The following is a 27,043-nucleotide window of genomic DNA, read 5'->3' as shown; positions in this document are numbered from 1 at the left end:
CCTCTCTTCCTTCTGGTGTCTTCTCCGCTCTCTATGTCGATGATCTTACCCTTTGTTGTCAGGGTGATGATTCGCCTCTCCTTCAACGCCGGCTTCAACTTGCGATTGATGCCGTGTCATCTTGGGCCACAGGTCATGGCTTCAAGTTCTCTACTTCTGAGACTTGTGCCATGACTTTTACGCGGAAACGGGTTGTTCTTCGTCCCTCTTTGTCACTTTATGGTCATCCCCTTGAATACAAAGATTCCGCGAAGCTTTTGGGGTTATTCCTTGACACTCGTTTGTCTTGGTCTCCCCATATCTCTTACCTCCGTGTTGAGTGCTCTAAGTCCCTTACCCTCCTTCGGGTCTTGTCCCGTACTTCTTGGGGGGCAGATAGGCGCACTCTCCTTGCTTTACATTCCTCTCTCGTCCTGTCTAAGCTCGATTATGGTTGCCCTGCTTACTCGTCTGCTTCTCCTTCTACTCTTCGCCGTCTTGATGCTTTGCACCATACTGGGTTGCGCCTCAGTTCTGGTGCCTTTCGTTCGACTCCCGTCCTTAGCTTGTATGTTGACACTGGCTTCCTGTCTCTCCAGGACCGCCGTGATCGCTACTGTCTTCGCTATCTTGCGCGGTCCTTGCAACATCCTTCCTCTCGCCTCTGTCGTGCTTTAATTTTTACCCCTCCTGCGGTTCCTGTTCCTCTTCACCACCTCCCTCTTTCTGTCCGGTTATCTCGCCTCCAGGATTCTCTTTCCATTCGTATTTCTGATGTTTCTCCTCGTGTTGTTCCTTCTTTGCCCCCGTGGAGGGTCCCTCTTCCGCGGTTTTGTACATCCTTGACTCGTATCACTAAAGCTTTTACCCCTCCTACAGTTCTAAAACGCCTTTTCCTCGAGCACTTTTCTTCTCACTCCCGCTCCGTTTCTGTCTTCACCGATGGGTCTAAGTCAGCGGACGGTGTTGGCTACTCTGTTGTTTTTCCTGATCGCACTTATATGTGTCGCTTGCCTCCGGAGACTAGCATCTTTACAGCAGAACTTTATGCTATTCTCTATGCTCTTCGTCTCCTGCTTTCTCGTTGTCAGTCTTCCTTTGTGGTTGTTGTTGACTCTCGTAGTGCCCTCATGGCTCTCGGGTGCTTTAATCCAGTTCATCCGGTAGTTGTCGAGATCCAGCATTGGCTGTTTCTCGTTCACAGTAAATTTAAGTCGGTTGAGTTTTGTTGGGTTCCCAGCCATATTGGCGTGTCTTTAAATGAGCGTGCGGATGCTGCCGCTAAGGAAGCTGTCCGCTCTTGTCCCATCTCTCGTAAAGGCATTCCGTATTCCGACTTTTACCCGGTTATCCATTCCTCAGTCCTTACCCGTTGGCAGGCTTCTTGGTTGTCTGTTACTGGTAACAAGCTACGTACTCTTAAATGTTGTGTTTCCTCGTGGCCGTCCTCCTTCCACCGTAACCGGCGGTGGGAAACAGCTCTGGCGAGGTTGCGTATTGGCCATACTCGCTTAACCCATGGTCATTTGATGGAGCGCTGCCCTGCTCCTTATTGTCCTAGTTGCATTGTCCCTCTTACGGTCGTGCATGTCCTTCTTGAATGTCCTGACTTCCAGGACGAGCGTGTGTCTTGCTTTCCGACTGCCCCTCGCGGTCACCTGTCCCTCGATAGAATTCTTGGTGACTCGGATACTTTTGATATCGTTCGCCTTATGCGTTTTTGTTCTCGTATTGGCATCCTTGGTGATATTTAGCGCCCTCTGATTATTTTGCGTATTTGATGGTGCTACATAGCCTTCCCGGTTTGGTGCCTTCTTTTGATAATTACTTACTTACTTACCTGGTTATCCATTCCTCTATCCTTACCCATTGACAGGCTTGTTGGTCGTCTGTTACTGATAACAAACTGCGTACTCTTAAGAGTTGTGTTTCCTCGTGGCCGTCCTACCACCGTAACCGGCGATGGGAAATGGCTCTGGCGAGGTTGCGTATTGGCCATACTCACTTAACCCATGGTCACTTGATGGAGCGCTGCCCTGCTCCTTATTGTCCTAATTGCATTGTCCCTCTTACAGTCGTGCATGTTCTTGAATGTCCTGAGGGATGAGCGTGTGTCTTGCTTTCCGACCGCCCCTCGCGGTCACCTGTCCCTCAATAGAATTCTTGGTGACTCGGATGCTTTTGATATCGTTCGCCTTATGCGGTTTTGTTCTTGTATTGGCATCCTTGGTGATATTTAGCGCCCTTTGATTATTCCGCACATTTGATGGTGCTACATAGCCTTCTCGGTTTGGTGCCTTCTTTTGATAATTGCTTACTTACTTGCGAGGCCATACTCTCACATTGCCCCATTTTTTTAGGCAATACATTCCATTTTATTCTGTGCTCAGGCCTTGTGTCAAGAACTAGCTGAAGAGTGTGGCCAAGGTTTAATAGTTGCTGTTGGGAGACATTTGGAGCGAGCAGCTAGCCAGCGAACTGCGGGTGACCCTGCTTGGTGGAAAACACACGAGGCTGTCATGCTGGCCATGGGATCTGTCCGGGACCTAATCCTTGATCAAGTGACGAAGGGACAGTTGCAGTTTGATCTCACAAATTTTATCCAGTCTGTTGTTTTGGCTGACCTTGACCCTAATTGTAAGTACTGTACCAAGATTTTTGTATGATTGTAAATGAGAATAAATTTCATGGTTGTATTAAAAAACTATTCTAGATCTTAGTATAGTTTAATGGTTATTGATGTGAATTGGATATTTAACTAGAAACAAAGAGTTTACCTGTCATCTGAATGGCAGAAAATTTTAATGCTTTACTTTAGGGAAATTTAATTTGCAATATAGCATTTAGTTTTCAAATTTGCTCTTTTTACAATCTAATTTATCTTTGCAGTTTCGCCATTTTTGGCTGGACGAGCTCTTTGGTGTGGCAGCAGGTTTGGACAGGCGGTTACTCCAGAGATGCTTGATAGATTTCTCCAGGCTACAGTGTCAGCTCTCAACCACAGTCCCAACCCTATTATTAAAGTCTCTGGAGTCAGGTATGTTGCTATTTCTAAATCATTATTGTCACCTTCAGGATGTCATTAACAAGACTGACATAGTTATATGTCATCAGTAGAAGGATACTACTGTAATTAATTTGCATGCTGAAATAAAAGTAAAGATGTTTCTCGAGAAGCCGTTGTCTCTTGAAACGTTGTGTTCCTTTCCCATACCTAATATTATGGGCAAGTGCATACAGACAAGTGGGTACATAATTATAAGTAATAAGAAAAATCTAATGACTGCTCAGATATGAATGGTTTGTTGAGAGAACTATGGAAATTGTACTCATTTTGATCTAATTTAGTGTTTTTGATAAAAAAAAAGGTTCATTCAAGAGGAGAAAGTGGTGTATGCCTCAGGAATGTCATTATGGATTGAAGTTCAGGATATGGGAACTGCTATTAAAAGCTGCTTTAGCTGTAGAAAGTATGATTGGGCAAAAAACTAATTTTGTAAATAAAAGTGAGATTTTTAACCGTTGCAGCCACATGTTGGTAATGGTGAGGGCAAGGAAATGTATTAATCTTGAGGTTATCTTGAGATGATTTCGGGGCTTTTTTAGTGTCCCCGCGGCTCGGTCCTCGACCAGGCCTCCACCCCCTAGGAAGCAGCCCGTTACAGCTGACTAACACCCAGGTACCTATTTTACTGCTAGGTAACAGGGGCATAGGGTGAAAGAAACTCTGCCCATTGTTTCTCGCCGGCGCCTGGGATCGAACCCGGGACCACAGGATCACAAGGCCCGCGTGCTGTCCGCTCGGCCGACCGGCTCCCATTTTCACTCCCATTAAGTTTAAAGTGAAGATATGAATTGTTCATCTATAGTTTTCTGTTATTGATTTTCGTTTTTACGTATCATTACAGGTCAGTGTGGGGCTTCTGTGAATATTTAAAAGGTAGTGGCAACCCAGGAGCACTCCAGCCATATCTTCCTTCCATTCTGGACGGGCTTGTTACCTTAGCAACTCAAGCGTCTTCAGAAGTACTCTCTCTTATACTGGAGACCTGCTGTATAGTAGTTTCTGTTGATTCCAATTTCACAGCAGCAAATGTGGGTCGAATATCTACTCTTTGTTTAGCAGTATTTATTAAAGCAAATAATGATCCTGTACTAGTTGCACTTGTGCAAGATGTGGTACGGGAACTGTGCGCCAACCCAGGTTGCACCACAACGCTTCAAACCAAGTTTATTCCTACTTTAGCATCAATACTTAATGCATCAACAGATAAGGTTAGTTATTTATTATTTTAGTTTCATTATTATTTTAGTTTCATTATTATTATTTAGTTACATTAGTTTAATTGAGTGGTTATAAATAGGAGCTGCCTTCGTATGGGCCAATATTCTCTCTGCAGTTACCTTTATTCTTATGTTGTTATGTTCTTATGTTCATTATTTTTTTTTTATTTGGTGTAGGTTCATTGTAATTTGGAAAGTCAGTAAACATCATAGGTTAAGAATATAGAAAATAGTTAGGGAAGGTAAAATGAGAATTTACGTTTTGTATTATGTCGGGTATACAGAGGATGGTCAGAGAACTTTACAAACTAAAGGGTCAGTAGCTATGACAGGCTACAGTTACCGGACCAGAAGCATTTAGCTTATTATATTAATGAGTTTAGCATTTACTTTGTAGCTTGTATTTTGTAAATTGATTATAATGAAAATACAAACAGCATTACAATCCCCCAATGCTCAGTAAAAATATTAGTTTAATCATTTATGATGCCGGTTTCTTGTGTCTATTATATCTTATCGAGTGTTTTTTTTAATGAGCAAGAGAAAGCAATGAGGAAGGTGAAGACTAAGGCATTACGCTACAAACATTCTTCAGTCTTGCATTTTTGATGGTGATGAGTGGAGAAATATTTGTCTATACTGGACTTGAATATTGTTTTTTTCCAGGTGCCACCAGGTATGCAAGCTGTGGCTTTGGACATGCTTGAAGTAATGGTTCGATCCTCAACTCCACCCCTTGAGGAACCATTGATCAATGTAGCCTTCCCAGCTGTAGTACAGAGAACTCTTAATACAGATGATAATTCTACTCTGCAGAATGGAGGGGAATGTCTTAGAGCTTATATCTCTGTGGCTCCTGATCAGGTATAGAGTAATATTATACAGTGGTTTGATTAATTTGACTTGAAGCTAATGATTTCTTAATTATGTAATTTATTGTTTACTGTCATTGGTCTGTATTAATAATTAGTTTATTTATTATGAACCCTCATAACATCGTGTGATAGATGGTAGAAAAGGTTAGAGGAATATGATGGGGTATTAATAATTTTGACTATCTGATTTTTTATATTTGGCTTGTGTAGGATTGTTAATGATAATGCTAAATAATTTCTTGTTTGGTATAATTAGTTTCCTTGAATGGGAACTTCTACTTAATCTGTAGAATTAATATTTTAATTAATAAAAAGTACTCATGAATGGGACATAATGCATTTACTTAAAAGGGACGTAATGCATTTAGTTAAAAGGGACGTAATGCATTTACTTAAAACAAGACGTAAGTCTTGCCACCAACTACAGTACCAGAAATATTTTACAACAAGTGTTGATTGACCAACATATTCTGTCAAATCAGCAGTGTTTTAAGATTCGTAACTTACATAGCCTGGCCCTGTGTGGGGACCAGCATACAGTTGTCTTAATTGTTTGCCCCCCCCCCAAATATAATATATGTATATATGAATATATAATTTTTTTATGAAGGTCATAGCATATCATGATGCTGAGGGTCGGTCAGGTCTGCAGTATGTAGTTCAAGTTGCAACACAGCTGTTGTCACCGGCCACCAGTGAACACACGGCAACATTTGTAGGTCGGCTTATTACTGTTCTCATCCGGAGAGCTGGTGACCACTTGGGAGATAATTTGGATCTTCTTCTCAGAGCTGTTCTTAGTAAACTTCAGGTAAGACTTTGACTGCTTCCCTTACTCTTGTTTTAATGTAGAATATTACTGAAAAGTTTGTAAATTCCTAATTTTGTGTGTGTGTCTTTATGAATGTTGATAAGGAGGGATTCCATGTGATTACGAGAATCTGAGGTGGTTTTCATCAATGTTTTCCAGGGTGCCGAGACTTTAACAGTGGTTCAGAACCTTGTGTTGGTATATGCTCAACTGGTCCACTCACAATTGGAGGGTGTCTTGATCTTCTTAGCAGGAGTTCCAGGACCTTCAGGACAGTCTGCCCTTCATTTTGTTCTTACACAGTGGTGTTCCAAACAGCATCTCTTTTTTGGTGCATATGAAGGAAAGGTAAGTTTAACAAATATTTTTACTGCTTATTTAAGGATGGATGAAGCTCAAAGAAAGCAATAAATTATGTACTATACAAGATTTGATAATTGGTTGAACAGGAAAATATTTGAGACTAGTTGGCAAGTAGATTTTCAGTGGACCAGTTGAATAATGAGAGAAGAGAATCATTGCCAGAGGGGGGGTATTTTTGGTATAAAATAAATGGATATAGGTAATTAAACTTGGTTACTTTAATTCAAATATGGAATGTTTATTTATGACTTCCTCTCTGACAGGTCAGTGCAGTTGCTCTAGCGAAGCTACTGGAGCATGGGGTGACAGCTAATGATACTCGTTTGCAAGATATCATAGTTCAGGGAGACCAGGTAAGTTAACGTTAATCTAATTTTAGTGGTTAATAAGCATGTTATTTCATCAAATTGCTGAATGTAGCAAGTAAGAATTTAGGAGCATTAGACTACTAAGTGTAGTGAGCAGTGTATGTGTAGGGAGGGGGAGGGGATCAGGATAGTGATTGAAAGAGTTTAGAAAATAACGGAGAAATGAATTGGTGTCGAGCAAGGTGGATTTTGTGGTTGAAAAATTGGGGGGGTTGGGGAAAGAAGGCTATAATATGAAATGTGATGTGGCAGACGTGCTCATTAACAAAATACTTGGAGGTTTAGTTGACAGAAAGGGGAATTTCTGCAAGTGAAATTGAACATAGTGAGTAGGGGAATGAAAGAGTTGCAATGGAAGATGTCTTCATTAGAAAGCATAAGAAACGGAGAGATTCGGCCAGAGAACTGCATGAAGAAGTGCTAGCACATATACTACTTAAGAATGCAAATCACTGGTGTGGCATAAATGTGAAAATAAAGCAGTGAAAACTGAGAATCGGAGAAGCATGCATGTTAGCAAGAAAATAGTGAGCGGGCAGAAGCGGGGAAATTGTGTAGGCAACACACGAGATATGGGGAGGGAAATGTCTGGGTGGTAACAGTTTGTAACATGAGAGTGAATGTGTTGCTCACTAATGAATGTCAATACACGAGGCCTGTAGCCTACACCTGATTGAGTGTATCGGTCTATTGCTTCTGTGGATGACTGCTGAAGTGTGGAGGTGCTTATTTATCTAGTATAATTCTGTAAATGATATTAATGGACAAGTGATATTTTTAATGTTTATTTAATGCCTATTACCTTCTTTTAAAAAAAATTCTCAACTTTTTTTTATCTGGGACGATGCCTTTCTCCCCCCCTCCCCCCTTAAAATAGAAAATGGAGTAATGATTATATGTAAGAAATTGTTTTTCTGGAATGATGGGGAATTTCTCGATAAAGAAGACTGTATCAAGATGTTGAACATGGGTGACTGGATTACACTCTTCATAAGTGAATTTTTTGGGTAGGCTAATATTTATGGCACCTGAGGAGTGGCACTGTCTAACTAGTCTTGTGGAGCATTGGGTTGATACTATGAATGGTTTGTTGGGGTGTGGTATTGGTGGTTCTCCAGGGTGCTGTGTAATTACCAAAGTGGTGTACTTCAGGGTGAGAGCTGTGCTCGTGGTGTTCTGTCTTCCTAGTACTCTTTGTCGTATAATGCTCTGAAACTACTGACAGTTTTGGCCTCCACCACCACCTCGTTTAGTTTGTTCCAACCGTCTACCACTCTGTTTGCTAAAGAAAACTAATATTTACTCAGCACCTCTTATTTTCTTACCATCAATCTGTGTCCTCTTGTTCTTGGTGAAGTTGCTTGTTTCAGGAATTCCTGTCAGTTTAATCTATTCCTGTTAGTATTTTGTAATTGGTGATCATATCACCTCTCTTCTATCTTCTAGTATTTGCATGTTTAACACCTCAAGTCTCTCCTCGTAACTCTTGTTTTTTGAGTTTTTGTAGCATGCCATTGCACCTTTTCCAGTTTATTTATGTGCTTATTGAGATTTGGGCACTATACAACTGCTGCATATTCTAATTTTGGTCTCATTTACTGCTTTGCCTAGCAACAAATCGGTCCAATTAACACCTCAGAGTGCGGCGCGGGCGCACCGCCGACTTTGACGCCATGCTCCCGGCGGTGCGGGCGAGCGTGTGGAGACACCGAAATGTGTATACTCGTTCAGTTTGATAACATCAATTTTCGTCTTATGTCTTTCATTTTGGTATCAAATTGTTCGCAATATAAAGGCACGTATTTTAAAACTAGTCCCATAATAATAATATGCAATAACTGGAATTTTAACAAACATTTTAAATTTGGATGCTCATCATCACAAAATTATTTATATCTTTCAAGTGTTCTGACATCAAGTTTTATGTTACATCTTTCATTTTGATATCAAATTGTGCACAATTTAAAGGCGCTCATTTTGAAACTATCCCAGAATTGATGAGATAAAAATTTAATTTTATATAAATATTTTATTGTTGGACACAATGATGATGCCACGCGATAGGACTCGCCGGAAAAATTGGTAACGCATTATATGTCACGAGATAGGGAAAGTGTTAAACTCACTAAAAAAATTCTAAGTTCCTCATAGTGTTCTCTCTTGAAATCGAGTTTATCAACTGTTTCAATGTCCCCATTCTCTTCTAGATTATATCGTAAAGCATATTTAATTTCCAACAGGACTTGATCACTTTTTCCCAAGGGAGGAATGTATTGGATGGCAAATATCTCTTCCTTCCTGGTGAATATTAGCTCCAGTATTGATGGAACATCCTCATTCTTGTGGCCTGCTTCACGTGTTGATACATGAATGTTTTCAGAATGAGGCTTACAAATCTGCCTGTTCAAATGTCCTCCGTTCTTTCTTCGTAGGCCTCCCAGTCTGTTGTTTTAAAGTTGAGGTCCCTCAGTACTAACAATTTGTGACTTACCTCTATCTGCCCTTACTACAATCTCTCTCGTGACCATTATGAGGCCCTCTCGTTTGTCATCTCGTTACTTGTCATTGTTACTCGTAATGTGTAAGTTTTGGTGAATAAATATTTTGTAGTTTTATTTAGTTTTTCATACTGCTTCCCTATTTACTCACTGAGCTGATAATGCCTAGCTTCCCAATTAAATTTGGGAATGTGGTAATGATGGCAGATTGGTTGTCACATACAAATACTGATTCAGAAAATTGCAATTCCTGTTTGTCTTCTTGGTTTCTTTTTTCTTTTTCCTTTCTTCCACTTTTTAATTAAATTTTTAATGGTCTCGAGATTTTTGTTTGATGTATGTACTAGTCTACTACATTTCTTTAAAAAATTTTAATGTACAGTATTTGCTTAATATCTAAAGTGTACACAATTTTTGCCCTGAAGGTTTTCTCCCCTGAGGGCCGAATGCGAACAAGATCTCAACGTTTAACACGTCCAGAGCAGTGGACTCAGGTGCCTGTGTTGGTAAAGATCTTCAAACTCCTGATTAATGAACTTGCCAATGCCATTGACTCCAACATGACGAAGGATGATGATGAGGTACAAGTTCATTGTTTGCAATGCATATTTGATAATTTATAATAATGTTTTCTGTAAATTGGATTTATGTATAGCCCTGATGCGTTAGTTTTCCTGGGGCTTGCCATTAGGTGGTAGTCCCAACAGAAGTTTTCCAGGAAGCACTAACACCACATTGACTCTTTCACCCTTTTAGCTGTGACTGCTTTCCCCCCTGCCCTCACCACCACTGCCACCACCACCTCCCTTTCATTCATTGTTCCACTTCCCTTCCAAGATACTGTTCCTATGCCTTTGCCATATGATCTTCTTATTTTGCTTATGAAACATATGCCTTTGCCATATGATCTCCTTATTTCACTTATGAAACATACCTTTGCCATATGATCACCTTATTTCGCTTATGAAACATATACCTTTGCCATATGAATTTCGCTTATGAAACGTAGACTTTAGAGGCCATTCGGATGGACAAGTGTTTGTATAATGGGAGCCTCCTCTATATAAAAATTAATATATTATCATTCTTTTTCCTTGCTGCAGGTAGTGACTACATAAGATAACTGATAACTGAGCTAGTTGAAATACCTCGCATACAGTATGTCACAAGTACTGTATTCTGACTGCCGATAGTTGGAGTGATGATGCAGTAATATTTTGAGAGAAATACTATACCAAATTATGATTTAAGTGTTGAAAAGCTGAAAATTATGCTGAATAAGAGCTTAGTTTTATGTGAACTATGTGATTTCTTATTTATTTTCAGCAGGAGTCGGAAGATGAATGCTGGGAAGACGATGAGGAGGAGGGTCAGACTAATGGGGACTCCTCTTTAACATCTATGTTTGCTCCAGCCAGTAGCTATCCTGGTTATGATACAGACACTGTAGATGATGAGGATGACCCTGATGCAGTAAGTCATTTTTTTGTCTTTAATGAGGTAATGAGCTAGGATATGTTTGATATGTTTAAACAGTACCTGGTTTTGTTACTGCTTTGTTATGCCCTGATGGTAAAGTTATATGCAATACAATATTCAGGACAATCGAAGACTGGTTCACTTATCATTCGAACACCTGCAACCCGATGATACTGTGGCTGACAAAACAAGCTAGTACTGTAACTTCATAAATATACAAATGTTAGTACTCAAAGGGTCTGTCAAACCCAGAATAATAGTTCTGTATTTCTGAACTCCATCCTAATATGTTAATAATTTGGGTGTATCAGTCAATTTTCTGGAATTGTTATTTCAGAGAATCTCTGTTTATTGGAATGAACCCATGGTGGTTGCTGTGCGCTAAGTTGTAGTCAAGAAAAACTTGCTGTTGAAACGGGCAGCAAATGTCATATCATCAAATATCATCTGACCCATATTTTTTGCAAAATATTTACATGTGAAAGTTAAAATTTTTGTTTTGAATGGACATTTTTTATGTTTATCCAGTCTGAATATCAAGCTGACAAATTTCCATTAACAGAAATGCAAGTAAAAAAAATGTAGATTAATAATAATAATAATAATAATAATAATCTGATATAAGGTTAACTTTAATGGGTAACGTTAAATATTTATAAATATTTTAGTGAAACTGAAAATGACATGATAGGTGTTGGTGCATAATGGGTGATATGAGATTAATTTTTAGCCCATCCACACCTAATGTACCTGAACACCTTGAACATTCACAAAGTCCTAAGTTGCATACCCCTCGTTCAATGGTATTCATCTTTAAATTTAATATGCTCTATATCCTCTCCAGGTAAAGAAAAGAACTAGTATCCTAATACTCTATTTTCCAAGTGTTTATCAACAGAATACTATTTGAAAAGAAGAGTGATCACGTAAAAGGTTAAACTGAGGATACAGTTTGATAAATTATACCGTGCTTTTATTTATTTCATTTGCCCCCTCCCCGCTCAGCTCGTTGTCGCCGTCTGGGGGCTTAGTGGGCGGCTGCCGGAGTGTGATGCTCCTTGGGACAGTCCTCTGTCCTTTTCTAGCCTTGTGCTCCTGCTGCCGTCCTCTCCAATTCTGCTGGGCATCTTTTCCTTTTCCTTCTGTTTCGTTTTTCTCCCCCCTCTTCTCCTATCTGCTTGCCGTTTCCTGCCGACCTTTTGCTCGTTCTGGTTCTTCCCTTGGACTTCTTCTACTTTGACGCCCGGGTGCTTGAGGAGGCATACTCTTGCACCCGTAGAACTGCAGTACCCGACGTCGAGAGCGAGGGGAACCTTTTATTGTCAATCCCCACTTCGTCACTGAACCCGATCTCGACGGACTGTCGGTTTCTTAAGGTGGCGTTTGTGGGGCGTATACTCACGACGCACCCCTAGGAGGCCCCGACAAGATCGGCGATAGCTTCTTGTTGGGTGTCCTGCCTCTAATTGTGGCTCCATGGTGGGTGTGGGGGCACATTCGTGAGTGAATTCGTAATTTCGTCAAGATGATAACCCCTGTTTCGGCTGCTTCTGGCTTACCTTTTCAGGCTCGTGGGGTGGGCGACCAAGCCCCCGAGTCGGTCCGTATTGGAAGACCGGGCTCTGTAGCCTCCGCTGCATTGGGCCCCGACCTTGCTCCTCCTTTGGCCTCTCTGACTCCTTCCCCTGGCTCCCCTCCCTCCTCTGTGGTTGGGTCGAGCCCCAAGCCCCCAGTGGTGACTACCTCGTCCCCTGGCGCGGCTCCTTCTCTAGTTGTTACTACTGCGCCTTTTAACCCCTCTCTCTCTGGGGGTTCTCACCGCCGTTCTCGTCACGGCCGCCCTCGCTCGATTCCTTCCAGTTCTGCTACCTATCAAGCCTTGTTTGGTCCCGCTTCGTGGGCCAAATATTTTGATCTCCTCCCTCTTGATTCTGCGCCTCCTGACGATTTCTCCCTTCATCGACATCTCATTGATTCCGTGGATGCCTCCATTACTTTTAACCCCACTCGTCTCGGTACGCGTGTCGTTGCTGCTCCTTCTCAGGATGCTGCTTCCCGCTTGGCTGCCTTATCCTGCCTTGGCGAGACCCCCGTTCGGGTCTCGAAGAACGTCCAGTTGAATGCCAGTGTTGGCACTATTTTGCTCCCGCCCCATGTTGCGACCGGTGTTCGGGACCTACGCGACTGCCACGACGATATTCGACATATCCTCGCTGCCCAGGGCCATTCTATTCTCCAGGTGGACACGTTTACTCGTCCCCCTCGTGGTAGTCGCCGTCAACCCCTCCGGGTTGTGAAGATTACCTTTGATGGTAGGACCCTTCCACCCTCTGTCATTCTTGCTGGTGCCAGGTGCTCTGTCCAGGAGTACATTCCTTCTCCTCGGCTCTGCAACAAGTGCTGGAGGTTTGGGCATGGTGCCCTCCGCTGCTCCGGGACTGTCTCTCTCTGTCCTTTGTGTGGTGGCGAAGGTCACTCTAAGTCGGAGTGCGCTTCTCCCCAGGCTCGTTGCCTCAACTGCGGTGAGGCCCATCCTACCTTCTCCCGTGCGTGTGTCCATTACAAGCTTGAGGCAGCCGTCCTCAACTTGAAGCACCGGGAGCGTTTATCTTTTCCTGAGGCGAGGCGCCAGGTTCGCCGGCTCCCGCCTTATGCTAATATCTCTTATGCTCGCGTGTTGCGCTCTTCCTCTCCTCGTCCTTCCCGCCTTCCTCAGACTCACAACCGTTTCCAGGCCTTGGACCCTGATGCGCCCACTGCCCCCTCCTCTGTCCCTTTGGGTTCTCTCCCGAAGGATCCTCCTCCTGGTCCTCTGTCTGGGGTTCCCCTTCCTTCTACCCGGTCTGTCGTGTCTTCTGTGTCTCCTTCCTCGTCCCCCTCCGATCCTCCTTCCCATCCTCTTCCTCCATCTCTCGGCTCTCCCCGCCGCCTGTCGGTGCGGGCGGATGTCCATCGCTCTCCTAACGGCCGTCGTGTGTGCTCTCGTTCGGCTTCTCCTGTTGAGACACTGGAATCCGTTGCCCGGTACGTAGTTGCTGGGACACCGGTCTCTTTAAGTCAGAAGCGTAAGCCTGGCTCCTCTCCTTCCTCTTCCCCGGCGGGTAAGAAGGCTTCGCTTTCTTCCTCAGCTCCTCCTTCTGGCTCTGTTGCTCCTTCCACTCCCGTTTCAGTGCTTGCGCCCCCTGTTCCTGCTATGGAGGTTTCTTTGGCCCCTGCTTCCCTTTCGGTTGCTGCTCTTGCTGGGGTGCGCTCCTCTCTTTCTACTCCCCCTCTTCCTGCTGCTGTCCTTGACTGCTCCTCTCCGTTGTCTCCTCCTCCTCCTCCTCCTCCTCCTCCTCCGGACCCTGCCCGCCCACCTCTGATCTGTTCTCCCGTTTCCTTCCCTCCGTCTTTGCTCAGTTTACCCATGCCCCCTAACCCTGACTTTGCTGACCCTGATCCCGACCCTGATATTCTTTAACGTGCTCTGTTGGTCTTTCGCCTTTGTTTCTTCCTTGTTCTCTGTTTTTGTCCTTTCTCTTCTCGTCGTTGTCCATTCTTCAATGGAACGTTCGAGGTTATTACGCCAATTTCCTCGAACTCCAACTTCTGGTTTCGCGGTTTTCGCCCCTTTGTGTCTGTCTCCAGGAGCCGATGCTTGGTGCTCGTCCTGGTCGTTTTCGTGGCTATTCCTTTCTCTCCCCCCCCCCCCAGCCATTGCTGGGGCTTCTAATTCTTCTGCTCTCTTGATTCGGGCTGATGTTCCCTTTGTTCCTTTACTTTTTCCTTCGCCTCTCCATTGTTCTGCTGCTCGTATCTTTGTGGGGAAATGGTACACAGTATGTTCCATTTATCTCCCCCCGAGTGTCCCGCTCTCTCTTCCTGATTTGAAACACCTCCTAGACTCCTTGCCGGAGCCTGTGCTCCTGCTGGGTGACTTCAATTGTCGTCATTCTCTTTGGGGTGACGTTCTGACGAATACCCGGGGTCGCCTCCTTGAGCCGTTTCTCCTCTCTTCTTCCCTGTCTCTTCTGAATTCTGGTGAGCCCACTCATTTGGACTCTCGAACTCGCACCCTTTCTTGTCTTGATCTTTCTCTCTGCTCTTCTTCTCTTTACTTAGATTTCACATGGCAGGTTCTTGATGACCTCCATGGAAGTGATCATTTCCCCATCCTTGTTTCCTTTTTCTCTTTTCGCCCTTCCCTCTCTTTCCCTAGGTGGCAGTTTGCTAAGGCGGACTGGACCCTGTTTTCCCTCAGTGCTACTCTCTCTGACCTCTCCCTTCTGCCCCTCTCTCGCGCTCTCCTCCTTTTTCATGACACTGTCTTCGACGCTGCCCTCCGCTCTATTCCTCGCTCTTCCTCTCGGGGTCCACGGAAGTGCGTTCCCTGGTGGAATGCGGACTGTGCTCGGGCTGTCCGCTGTAAGCGTGCAGCCTGGAAGAAGCACCGCCGTAGGCGGACGACCGATTCTTTTATTTTCTTTCGGAAAGCGAGTGCGGTGGCCCGTAGGGCCATCCGTACGGCTAAACGTGAATGTTGGGCATCTTATGTCTCGACAATTACGTCCGAAACCCCTCTGGCCCAGATCTGGAAGCGTATCCGCAAGATAGCGGGTAAGTTCGTTCCCGATGTTTCACCGGTCCTTCACCTCCATGATACTCTTGTGGCGGACCCGTTGCAGGTCGCTTCCGAACTGGGTTCCCACTTTTCTTCTGTTAGCTCTGGTCTTCATCTTCCCCAATCTTTCCTTCTTCGTAAACCTGTCCTTGAGTCTCGTCCTTTAGATTTCTGCACTCATCTTCAGCTTCCCTATAATGATCCCTTCTCTCTCTCTGAACTTCGTTCTGCCCTGGCCCTCTGCGGTTCTACGGCGGCGGGCTCCGATGGTATTCATTATGAGATGCTTCGCCATCTCCCTCCGAGCACGTCTCAGTATTTACTGAGTCTGTATAATCGGATCTGGGAGTCGTCGTCAGTCCCTGAGGACTGGCTCGATGCCGTTGTCCTCCCTGTTCGCAAACCAGGGTCTCTGGGTACTTCCCCTAAGGACTTTCGCCCTATTGCTCTCACAAGTTGTGTCTGCAAACTCTTTGAACGTATGGTTAACGTTCGTCTGATGTGGTTCCTGGAACACCATCACCTCCTCTCCCCTTCTCAATTTGGTTTCCGCAAGTGCCGCAGCACGACAGATGTCCTGGTGAACTTGGAGGTCTATATACGTACTGCTTTTGCTGCGAAGACCTCCGTTGTTGCCGTCCTTTTTGACCTAGAAAAGGCTTACGACACCACTTGGCGTTATCATATCCTATCTCAACTTCATTCTTTTGGCCTTCGTGGTCATCTCCCTCTCTTTCTCCGCAGCTTCCTCTCTCGTCGTTCCTTTCGGGTGCGCCTTGGTACCGCTCTCTCTCCCCCTTTTCAGCAATACGAAGGTGTGCCCCAGGGTAGTGTTCTGAGCACTGCTCTTTTTCTGGTTGCCCTCAATGGTCTTCTTTCCTCTCTTCCTTCTGGTGTCTTCTCCGCTCTCTATGTCGATGATCTTACCCTTTGTTGTCAGGGTGATGATTCGCCTCTCCTTCAACGCCGGCTTCAACTTGCGATTGATGCCGTGTCGTCTTGGGCCACAGGTCATGGCTTCAAGTTCTCTACTTCTAAGACTTGTGCCATGACTTTTACGCGGAAACGGGTTGTTCTTCGTCCCTCTTTGTCACTTTATGGTCATCCCCTTGAATACAAAGATTCCGCGAAGCTTTTGGGGTTATTCCTTGACACTCGTTTGTCTTGGTCTCCCCATATCTCTTACCTCCGTGTTGAGTGCTCTAAGTCCCTTACCCTCCTTCGGGTCTTGTCCCATACTTCTTGGGGGGCAGATAGGCGCACTCTCCTTGCTTTACATTCCTCTCTCGTCCTGTCTAAGCTCGATTATGGTTGCCCTGCTTACTCGTCTGCTTCTCCTTCTACTCTTCGCCGTCTTGATGCTTTGCACCATACTGGGTTGCGCCTCAGTTCTGGTGCCTTTCGTTCGACTCCCGTCCTTAGCTTGTATGTTGACACTGGCTTCCTGTCTCTCCAGGACCGCCGTGATCGCTACTGTCTTCGCTATCTTGCGCGGTCCTTGCAACATCCTTCCTCTCGTCTCTGTCGTGCTTTAACTTTTACCCCTCCTGCGGTTCCTGTTCCTCTTCACCACCTCCCCCTTTCTGTCCGGTTATCTCGCCTGCAGGATTCTCTCTCCGTTCGTATTTCTGATGTTTCTCCTCGTGTTGTTCCTTCTTTGCCCCCGTGGAGGGTTCCTCTTCCGCGGTTTTGTACATCCTTGACTCGTATCACTAAAGCTTTTACCCCTCCTACAGTTCTAAAACGCCTTTTCCTCGAGCACTTTTCTTCTCACTCCCGCTCCGTTTCTGTCTTCACCGATGGGTCTAAGTCAGCGGACGGTGTTGGCTACTCTGTTGTTTTTCCTGATCGCACTTATATGTGTCGCTTGCCTCCGGAGACTAGCATCTTTACAGCGGAACTTTATGCTATTCTCTATGCTCTTCGTCTCCTGCTTTCTCGTTGTCAGTCTTCCTTTGTGGTTGTTGTTGACTCTCGTAGTGCCCTCATGGCTCTCGGGTGCTTTAATCCAGTTCATCCGGTAGTTGTCGAGATCCAGCATTGGCTGTTTCTCGTTCACAGTAAATTTAAGTCGGTTGAGTTTTGTTGGGTTCCCAGCCATATTGGCGTGTCTTTAAATGAGCGTGCGGATGCTGCCGCTAAGGAAGCTGTCCGCTCTTGTCCCATCTCTCGTAAAGGCATTCCGTATTCCGACTTTTACCCGGTTATCCATTCCTCAGTCCTTACCCGTTGGCAGGCTTCTTGGTTGTCTGTTACTGGTAACAAGCTACGTTCTCTTAAATGTTGTGTTTCCTCGTGGCCGTCCTCCTTCCACCGTAACCGGCGGTGGGAAACAGCTCTAGCGAGGTTGCGTCTTGGCCATACTCGCTTAACCCATGGTCACTTGATGGAGCGCCGCCCTGCTCCTTATTGTCCTAGTTGCATTGTCCCTCTTACGGTCGTGCATGTCCTTCTTGAATGTCCTGACTTCCAGGACGAGCGTGTGTCTTGCTTTCCGACCGCCCCTCGCGGTCACCTGTCCCTCGATAGAATTCTTGGTGACTCGGATACTTTTGATATCGTTCGCCTTATGCGTTTTTGTTCTCGTATTGGCATCCTTGGTGATATTTAGCGCCCTCTGATTATTTTGCGTATTTGATGGTGCTACATAGCCTTCCCGGTTTGGTGCCTTCTTTTGATAATTACTTACTTATTTCATTTGGTAAATATTCATTATGTAAATTATAATATTGGTTAATAGGTAGATATCAAATTTAATAAAATTTGTACCAATAATTATGTAACAAAGTCTTATCCATTCTCTTAAAAATTTTGACACCTACATCCACTTTGAATTCTGAAGTTAATTTTCCAAAGTTTTATAGGAGTGTAATGAAATTGTTAATTTTGTTTAAAGTTTTGAGTACTGGAATAAATATTATTAGTGTAATTAAACAAAATTTCATCAACAAATGACATAACAGTATTGGAAAAATGTATTAAAGGCATTACTGTTCTTTTATATTGCTTGATTCTGTAATTAGTAAAACATGTCCTGACATTTACCACCAGGTGAGTGACCCCTTGTATAATCTGGATCTTCAGCAGTATCTGACCACCTTCATCAGTACTTTTGCTCAGCACCCAGCATTCCCCGTGTTCGTTCCACACCTCAATCCTCACGAGCAGGAGGTACTCCAAGGCATCGGTGTTCAATGCTGAAGACACTTTACGAGTGCAATGATCAGTTACTTTATTACCCAGAACTATGGGCTCCTCCTAACACACCTCGATAAATCTTCCAAGACTTGTTTGTGTTAGAAGATATACAGTACAGTATAGTGTGGCCCATATCTGAAGTTGAAGGCCTCCCGATTTTTTATTTATTTTTTTCCTCTGAACAGAAAAATGCAGATAATTGAGAACTCATAACTTGACGCATGCCAGGAACCGAATAAACTGTGAAATGTGTATAATGTATTGTGTTTTATATAGAAAAAGATATATTTATTGAAAGAAAATTGAGGAAGAAAACTACAAATGTATATATATATATTGAATTGTCCCTCATTCCCTTGATATGCAATGTAAAGAAGAGATTTATTTATGACTTGTAAAGTAAAATTGTTGCAAAGAAAATATATTAAGTACAGTAGAGTATTTAGATATATAAAATGAATAATCCCTCCTAATAATTACCAGTTAGAGATGGGCATTACTGTCTACCTACTTAAAATAAATGATCAGATTGGCAAGTAACTACCACATGAAAATTCCTTGCCAGATATATTCCAATTAAAGTATTTTATATTTATTATGAGGTATGAACTGGGATATGTTCTCTTAAATGAAAAGCAGTCGACTTTTCACCATCTACTGACATAATGCGTTACTCATGAAGGTGTCTGGAGTTTGCTCACTTTAGAACAGTGAAGTGCAAAACATTTCATTGTTGCTAGCTACTGAAAACTGTGATCGTTAACATTGATAAGATTAATGGGAAAATAAATATCAAGATAGGTGTTAAGATATTTATTGTATAAAGTCCAGTTACAAGTAATGTATAGAAGGTTAAGTAAAAATATTGAATTTGAGAGAGTAATTAAGAAGATTTGCCCTTTTGCATGAATATTTACTCTGGTGTGTATAGTCATATTCTAAAGTGCAGGGAAAATAAATTGACAGGTTTGTGTGATTGACTCTGCAAGTCCTTCCTTTATGAGTATGTAGGCTTTGGGGTCAGTTGGTAATACCAAATTTGCAGCCAGTCCTGTCATTTGTTTGCATTTACCTCGACATATGGCAGTATACTAGAGTGCTGAAGTGCCTGCTAGCTGTGTTGCCCAGTGTCAAACTATGCTTCGTAGCAGATGCTTTTATTTTAAATATACAAAAGACAGTCTTGCTTACGTTGTTTGATCTTCAATATGCAGCTTATACTCATAAATTGACAAACATAAGTAAGTTTCTTCTAGGTTTCAAAACTCGGAGGTATATGTGTAGGTAAGGCGACACAGCATATTGTTGTGAGTTAAAAGGCTGTTTTGGTAAGTACCCATCACTGATAGGTAAGGGAGACTGTCCTATGCATCAAGTTCAAAGACCTGTGATATCACAGATAAGGATATTCTCTCGGCCAATTAACTGTAATATGAATGTTTTGAAACCTTTGGCCCTTAATAGTTTAGCTTTTGAAATTCGAAGCAATCTCTTGTGGTGCCACTTCCGGTAATCTGATGCTTTAAATTTTGTATATGCGATTTTCATGTTGAATCACTTTTTTTTTATTAAATGTTTATGGACACTAATTGACCAATGATAATTATAAATTATATGCTTGCATAAATAATTTTTGTACTTTGTTAATTGGGCCTTAAAGTAATTTTGAGCTATAGAGATATTATATGACGTATTTTTATATTGCTTGTTAACTTCTAAAACAGTGATTAGAGTTAAGCCTGAAACATTGGAGACGGATTCTTTCTTTGTATGGCAGTTGTTTATAAATACATGTAAAAAAAATGGGATATATTTCTATTATCCATTCTGTGCTCTACTTAAATACTTTCATTGCTATATACCTGATGTATATATAATTGGATTTTTTGGTATTGCATCCTTAACTCTACTTTATACTGAAACCTATACAGAGAATGAGCTCAGATAAAAAGCTCTGAATAAACATCGAATTTAGTCAATAGCCCTTTAAACATTGGTTAAGGCAAAGTATATACAGTACAGTATCTGTACTCTGTATGTTGGGTGCTGAGAGTGGGTAAGTCGGGCACATGATATCTGATAACTGACCGTGGATAACAGCTCTAGAAATACTATATGCAAGTAAAAGCTTGGGACATGTTACTCACAGCTGAATTACAGTATGCATTCTGTAATTGCATGTATGAATTATAGTAGACATCCATTGTTCATAATCGAGAAAAAACATTTTAGTTATGAAAATAAAAATTTCAGTAATGTTGCATCTTTGTAGAAAATGTGGTTGTGGAATAAGAATTAACAAAGAAAAGTCTGTACGGTTCTTTTAAGTATATGGGGCAGTTTTGTTATCTAAAATTGAACAATTGAGCAAAAGTAGTTCAGAATATATACAGGCATATGAATTTAAAAATAAAAAGCTAACAAGTTCTGTAAACATGTTTTTAAAGAAGTTTGTGAATATTAGTAAGATGCAAGATGGATCAAAAGTAGGGCGAGTTAAGATTGGAAAAGAAAATGTTTTTTGGTGGAGTGAAGGCTGTGTGTAGGCTGCTCATGCAATACTAGGCTATGGTGAGAAGCAACAAAAAACTCAGATTAGTGTGTGTCCATACATTGAGACCTATTCCCAGTTTAACTTCATCTGGAAGATAAGCCTGTCTAGAATGAAGCTGTGACTCTTGGGAATCAACACACTTCTTTGGTGGAGAACTGATAAAACAGAAGGTTCAGCGTGACCCGGCTAAATCACTTGGCTAGTCTGGATTAGAGTCAAGCTGGCATTAAGGAGAAGGCACAACTAGAGGTCCCTGCATGTGTTTCCCTGGGCACTAGTGATGTAGGGATGTGCAGTTCTCATATTTTTGTATGCCTAGGCACAACTCTTCCTGGAAGATCGTTGGGCCAGCCTGGTATAAGAGTTTGATTCCTCTCAAAGTTCATTCCTTGCACCTTAACTGGACTTTTGGGCAGTCCTGTCCTGATTATGACTGTTCCTCTCAGCTGAATGATCTGGACTCTTCCTCTGATCCTTCTTTAGATACTTTCTTGGCTTTCAGCTTCTATTCTGGTGTTGATATTAAAATGAACAAGCCTGTCTTTTTCACCACAAACTTTATATACTTCCCAATAGCTCAGGGAAGATTAAAGATGTACCACTTGAGTGATCTAATATTGAAACTAGATTCCTTATTCAGGACCCAAATTGGATGTTGTGTGTCAAATAACATCAAAAATATTGGTACACATATTTTTGAAGTCCAAACCAAAAGAAAGATCGAATTATTACTGTAAGTACAAGTTTTGATTTTGGTAATATGGTCTATTTTATAACAATCTCACCTACATCAGTGCTCATCTTTCTGTTGGGAATGTAGCCATAGTGTCAGTTCAGTTCATGTCTGCCCCAGATAGTTTGTGGGGTCATGCCAAATTATACTAGACTACCAGGCTCCAAGTTGCGGTATTAATTGTGATTACTCATGGCTTACTCGTGGCCTGTGGTTACTATTAAATATAACAGCCCATTGTTCATTTGAAATTTAAATATAATCTTTCCTATCCAGACAGAAAAACGTAAGATGTAGTGTGTCCTCCCTACTCTAACATGTATTTCATTCTCCCGTATACTGCCAGTAAGTCACACTACCTACTCTACTCTACACAACTATGCACCACTTTCCCTTACTAGTTGATTCACATTTTTGTCAGATGATTTCCTGACTCTCTTCTCATTACCTTCTCAATTTCTCCACTTTCTTCCTCTTGTTACAATAGAGGTTCTGCTGTTGTGGTGCCCAAGATTCACCCACATCCACATTTTTTGTTCCCTGTGAAACAATGAACCTTTGGTAAGCGGTTCATATTCCCGAGGACCTGATGAACTGTATTTGCCACAATGCCACAGGACCCCTGATGGTGAGGGGCTCTTCCCGCTCTGCAACTGAAACTTAATAAATTATGAATTACAATTACACTACAGCAAGTTAATAAGACATTGATAATTTATTTGCAAACTGTTAGATGATCATTTGATAGTTCTGGGTGGGGCATCACACAGGTATTTACTATTGGTGTCTGCAGAATCGAGCTGCTAGCTCTTGGACCCCGCCATTCTAACCAATCTATTTTTCTGTATTATGTCTACTACATATATTTCTCTAACACACACACACACACACCAGGGGCCTCGTAGCCTGGTGGATAGCGCGCAGGACTAGTAATTCTGTGGCGCGGGTTCGATTCCCGCATGAGGCAGAAACAAATGGGCAAAGTTTCTTTCACCCTAAGTGCCCCTGTTACCTAGCAGTAAATAGGTACCTGGGAGTTAGTCAGCTGTCACGGGCTGCTTCCTGGGGTGTGTGTGGTGTTGGAAAAAAAAAAAAAGAAAAAAAAAAAAAAAAAAAAAGGTAGTTAGTAAACAGTTGATTGACAGTTGAGAGGCGGGCCGAAAGAGCAAAGCTCAACCCCCGCAAAACACAACTAGTAAACACCAGACCAGTACCCGAGCTACGAGGAGAGACTACGGAATTAAACCTCACTTCGCTGGAAGACAGAGGTGTTAGGGGGGACATGATCATCACATTCAAGATTATCAAGGGCATTGATAGGGTAGATAAAGACAGTCTATTTAACACAAGGGGCACACGCACTAGGGGACACATTGGTGAATAGGTGAGTACACAGGTGGAAACTGAGTACCCAAATGAGCCACAGAGATATTAGAATGAACTTTTTTAGTGTCAGAGTGGTTGACAAATGGAATGCATTAGACAGTGATGTGGTAGAGGCTGACTCCATACACAGTTTCAAGTGTAGATATGATAGAGCCCAATAGGCTCAGGAACCTGTACACCTGTTAATTGACAGTTGAGAGGCGGGACCAAAGAGCCAGAGCTCAACCCCCGCAAGCACAATTAGGTGAGTACACACACGCACACACATCCCCAGGAAGTACCGGCTGTCTAACTCCCACGTACCTATTTACAGTTAGGTGAACAGGGTATAAGGGTGAAAGAAACTTTGGCCATTTGTTTCTGCCATCGCCCGGGATCGAACCCCGGCTTTAGGATTTACGATTCCTAAGCGCTGTCCACTCAGCCACAGGTCCACAGGGGCCTGTGGATATGGATGATTTCGAGGTGTCCAGCTTGTAGGTGTTGCTGCAAGAACGTGTCTAGGTGAGCTTTTATGTGGGGTAGGTGTATGGAAAGTGTCCAGCTTGTAGGTGGTGGTGTAGGGGAACTGTCTTAGATTGTCCAGAGCGGAACCTGAACACCTAACCCAACCGAACCAGTGCCTACATATGCACAATATGCTAATATATAATAATATTAATTTATATATATTTTTTTGTTTTGAATGAACAGAATGTTAACATTGACGAATGCGTCTTTCGGGTCGACCGCTGGATAGAATGGAGGACGGGCTACAGCGCGAACTACGTGCATAGGTGATATACTAAACATAATAGATACCCCTAAAAAGATTCATAGAAAACACCGACCTTACCTAACTTTGTTAGTATCTTAAGATAAGCATCTTATTGCTTCGTAATTACAATTATTACTTAACCTATACCTATTATAGGTTAGGTAATAATTGTAATTACGAAGCAATAAGATGCTTATCTTAAGATACTAACAAGGTTAGGTAAGGTCGGTGTTTTCTATGAATCTTTTTAAGAGTATCTATTATGTTAAGTATGTCACCTATGCACATATTTAATAAGTCAATATTGACTTATTAAATTTGCGAGAACGGGTTGACCCACGTGATACAAATAATCAACATAAGCTAACCTAACCAACCTAAACAGCTAACCTAACCTAACCCACTCCTGATTATACATAGATCTTTAATATATAATAAAATTAACTTGTATATGAGAACAAACATATTTTAATAAAGTTAAAATTGATGTATGTATCTTTGGCGGAGGAGGTGGAGGGGTTGGCCGCCACTTTAACGAGGCTGGCCTGAGGATAGGTTGGAATGATTCAATTTCTTTCTTTATTATGCACCCCATACCCATCCTGTGGGCGGTGGTGTAAAGGGTTACAGAGATACATAATTGCTTCAGGAACAGAACCCAATACTTCGTTTAGCTAAGCAAATAACAATCTTTTTGACGCTAGTTACACAATTATTAATGTTATATATACTCGTACTTGCTGATGAGGACGGGCTGAAAGATGGATAATATAAGTCTGTTGGTGCATTGAGTGTGACTTGGCGAGCAAGCTGGCGAAGAATGCTTGTCGTTTGTGGGGAAGAGCCTTATGATAATATGATGATCTAATAACACTGGAGTGAGAACAATTGCATATTTTTGGTGATTTAAAGATCTGTTACTCTTTTTGCCGAGGAGTAGGATTTCGCCGTAAGGAATATTGTTGTTTATTTCTGTTATAGTCTACACAGCCTCTCTTGTCTGGGAGTCAAGTTCAAGTATGTTTATTAAGATAAGAAAGAAATACATCTCAAAGGGATAGAGTAGCTTAGGCTATTTCTACCCCCCCCCCCGCGCCACTGCTGCATTTTAACTTTTTTTTGTATATCAAATTGTAAAATTTTAAATAAAAAAATAGATAATTCATAGTGACATCTGAGAGCAAATAATTAAGTGAAAGCCTGGCAGTAGATACATGAGTGTAAGAGTGAGAGTAGATAATATAGTGAAAGCCTCCTAGTAGATAATTCCTGAGTTTCGAGCCAGTGGGTCAACACGTTTGGTGGCCATCTTGGGTGGTGACGTGTTAGGGTTCATTAAGACGACTTGACAGTTAGGTGTCCACTGCTCCAACAGTTAGGTGTCCACTGCTCCAACAGTTAGTTGCCCACTGCTCTACCAGTTAGGTTCCAACTGGCAGTAATTGTTGTGACAGTGATGTGAGGCAACAGTGGCTGCTAAGTGGTAGTGGTATGTATATGCTTTATTTCATCGAAAATAAGCAGGTATATCTGGCAGACGATGAGTCGCAACGTGGTTGAAGATATAATGACCAAACCACACTTCAGAAAGTGAAGAAACGACGACGTTTCGGTCCGTCCTGAACCATTATCAAGCCGTGTGAGATACGGCTTGATAGTGGTCCAGGACGGACCGAAACGTCGTCGTCTCTTCACTTTCTGATGTGTGGTCTGGTCATGGCAGGTATATCTCGCTGCAAGACCAATTGATAATCAATGGGCTAAGACTTATCACGTAAGGTGGCACGAACATACATGGCCCCACATGCGGAAAAATTACATAAGCTGCATTTATGAAACATATGTTTATTTCCTAGACATATAATAATTTAGATATTTACTATATTTAGAGGAACAAATATTTACTATATACTAATAAATATTGACTATATTTATATTTTTAATTGTATTTACTTATAGTTACGAGCCTTTCTAGACTCTGCAATCTTGTAAACAAGTGTACAGTGACTGACTACAGAGGTCTTAAGCGGCCATGACACCTTGTCCCATAGAGTCAGCTGTAAGTAGGATTTGAATTTAACTTTAGTGATTTTAAACCCCAAATATCACACAACTAGCGCTTCATCAATGTGGCAAACAGCTGGAATTGTCTATTAGTGATGCCAGGAATCACAGGTAGATACGGAGTAAAATATTAGTAGGCTGACATTGCCTTAGGAATGTCAGCCTACTAATAGGCTGACATTCTACTAATGTCAGGAGGGGGGGGGGGTCTGGGTCAGGATTCATCAGCCAATTACTCAAGTGCTTGCGAACCTCTACATCTTTTTGACAATATTTGGCGGCTTTTTTTACATATATTAAACAGTTTATGAGCACTAGGAGGCTGTTTATAACAGTAATAATACTTGACTGGGACGTTTCGATACTCGTAAACTGTTTAATAAATGTAAACAAAGTCGCCAAAGATTGAGAAAAGACGTAGAGGTTGGTAAGTACTTGCCTAGGTGCTTGATGAATACGGCTCCTGCTGGTACTCTCGTATAAAATGTTGTTCGTTTCTTGCAATTTGATACTTTTGATAAAAAGCGTTTATAATTTGGTTCTTTTTTGATATTTTTTCTAGTTTGATCAAAAGTCAAAATATAAAATAACAAATATTGGAATACAACAAAAATCATGATTATATTAGTTTTCTCAATTCTTATTCATAAGTTTCATTGTAGAAGTGACTGATACTTGTTGTGTGAACCTGTACGGTAATGGCTACGGCCAGTATTGCCGCGTTAAACATACGAATTTAGTACAACAAACTCCAAAATTGACTAACTTCTATTTATAAATAATTTTTTTTTGTCATTTTGTAAATTTGGTATTTTTCAGTCAAATTTGATACTTTTTAGGTAATATATTTGGTGTATTCACTACAGTAGTTTTGGCAACCGTGGCCAGCGTCAGTTAGTGTTGAGCGAGACTGGAGGACGGGTGTGTGCTGGCGCGTCAGGTGGGTTGGTCGGTATATTGTTTATTACTTTATAGGCATAGTTTCCACATTAGGTTACTTAATAATACTGTGTTGTGAGAGTTACTGACAGTATTAAGAAGTGTTGTCCATGCAGATAAATATCGTGGATTGTGTGGAGGCTGGATCATCAATG

General features: G+C 42.1%; 1 protein-coding gene across 2 annotated transcripts in view; it reads left to right on the top strand.

Annotated features, from left to right (window-relative positions):
- Ipo9 (Importin 9) overlaps window positions 1-20,260 on the top strand; it is a 32,530-nt gene extending 12,270 nt beyond the window's left edge. The window contains exons 9-18 of one of the 2 annotated variants that reach the window (XM_045758941.2): window positions 2,370-2,616; window positions 2,869-3,016; window positions 3,888-4,254; window positions 4,930-5,127; window positions 5,749-5,949; window positions 6,109-6,297; window positions 6,576-6,665; window positions 9,604-9,759; window positions 10,508-10,651; window positions 18,309-20,260. In XM_045758941.2, coding sequence (XP_045614897.1) covers window positions 2,370-2,616; window positions 2,869-3,016; window positions 3,888-4,254; window positions 4,930-5,127; window positions 5,749-5,949; window positions 6,109-6,297; window positions 6,576-6,665; window positions 9,604-9,759; window positions 10,508-10,651; window positions 18,309-18,458 — 1,890 coding nt within the window. In that variant the 3' untranslated portion in view covers window positions 18,459-20,260. Of the gene's footprint in view, window positions 1-2,369; window positions 2,617-2,868; window positions 3,017-3,887; window positions 4,255-4,929; window positions 5,128-5,748; window positions 5,950-6,108; window positions 6,298-6,575; window positions 6,666-9,603; window positions 9,760-10,504; window positions 10,652-18,308 lie in introns of both variants that reach the window. The other variant, XM_045758940.2, reaches the window with a different exon arrangement.
- Window positions 20,261-27,043: the final 6,783 nt, after the last annotated feature.

Source organism: Procambarus clarkii, chromosome 35 (genome assembly GCF_040958095.1).
Source record: "Procambarus clarkii isolate CNS0578487 chromosome 35, FALCON_Pclarkii_2.0, whole genome shotgun sequence".
In the NCBI taxonomy this organism is placed as follows: Eukaryota; Metazoa; Arthropoda; class Malacostraca; order Decapoda; family Cambaridae; genus Procambarus; species Procambarus clarkii.
The sequence above is the reverse complement of the archived record's forward strand: the minus strand, read 5'-3'. Positions and strand labels throughout refer to the sequence as shown.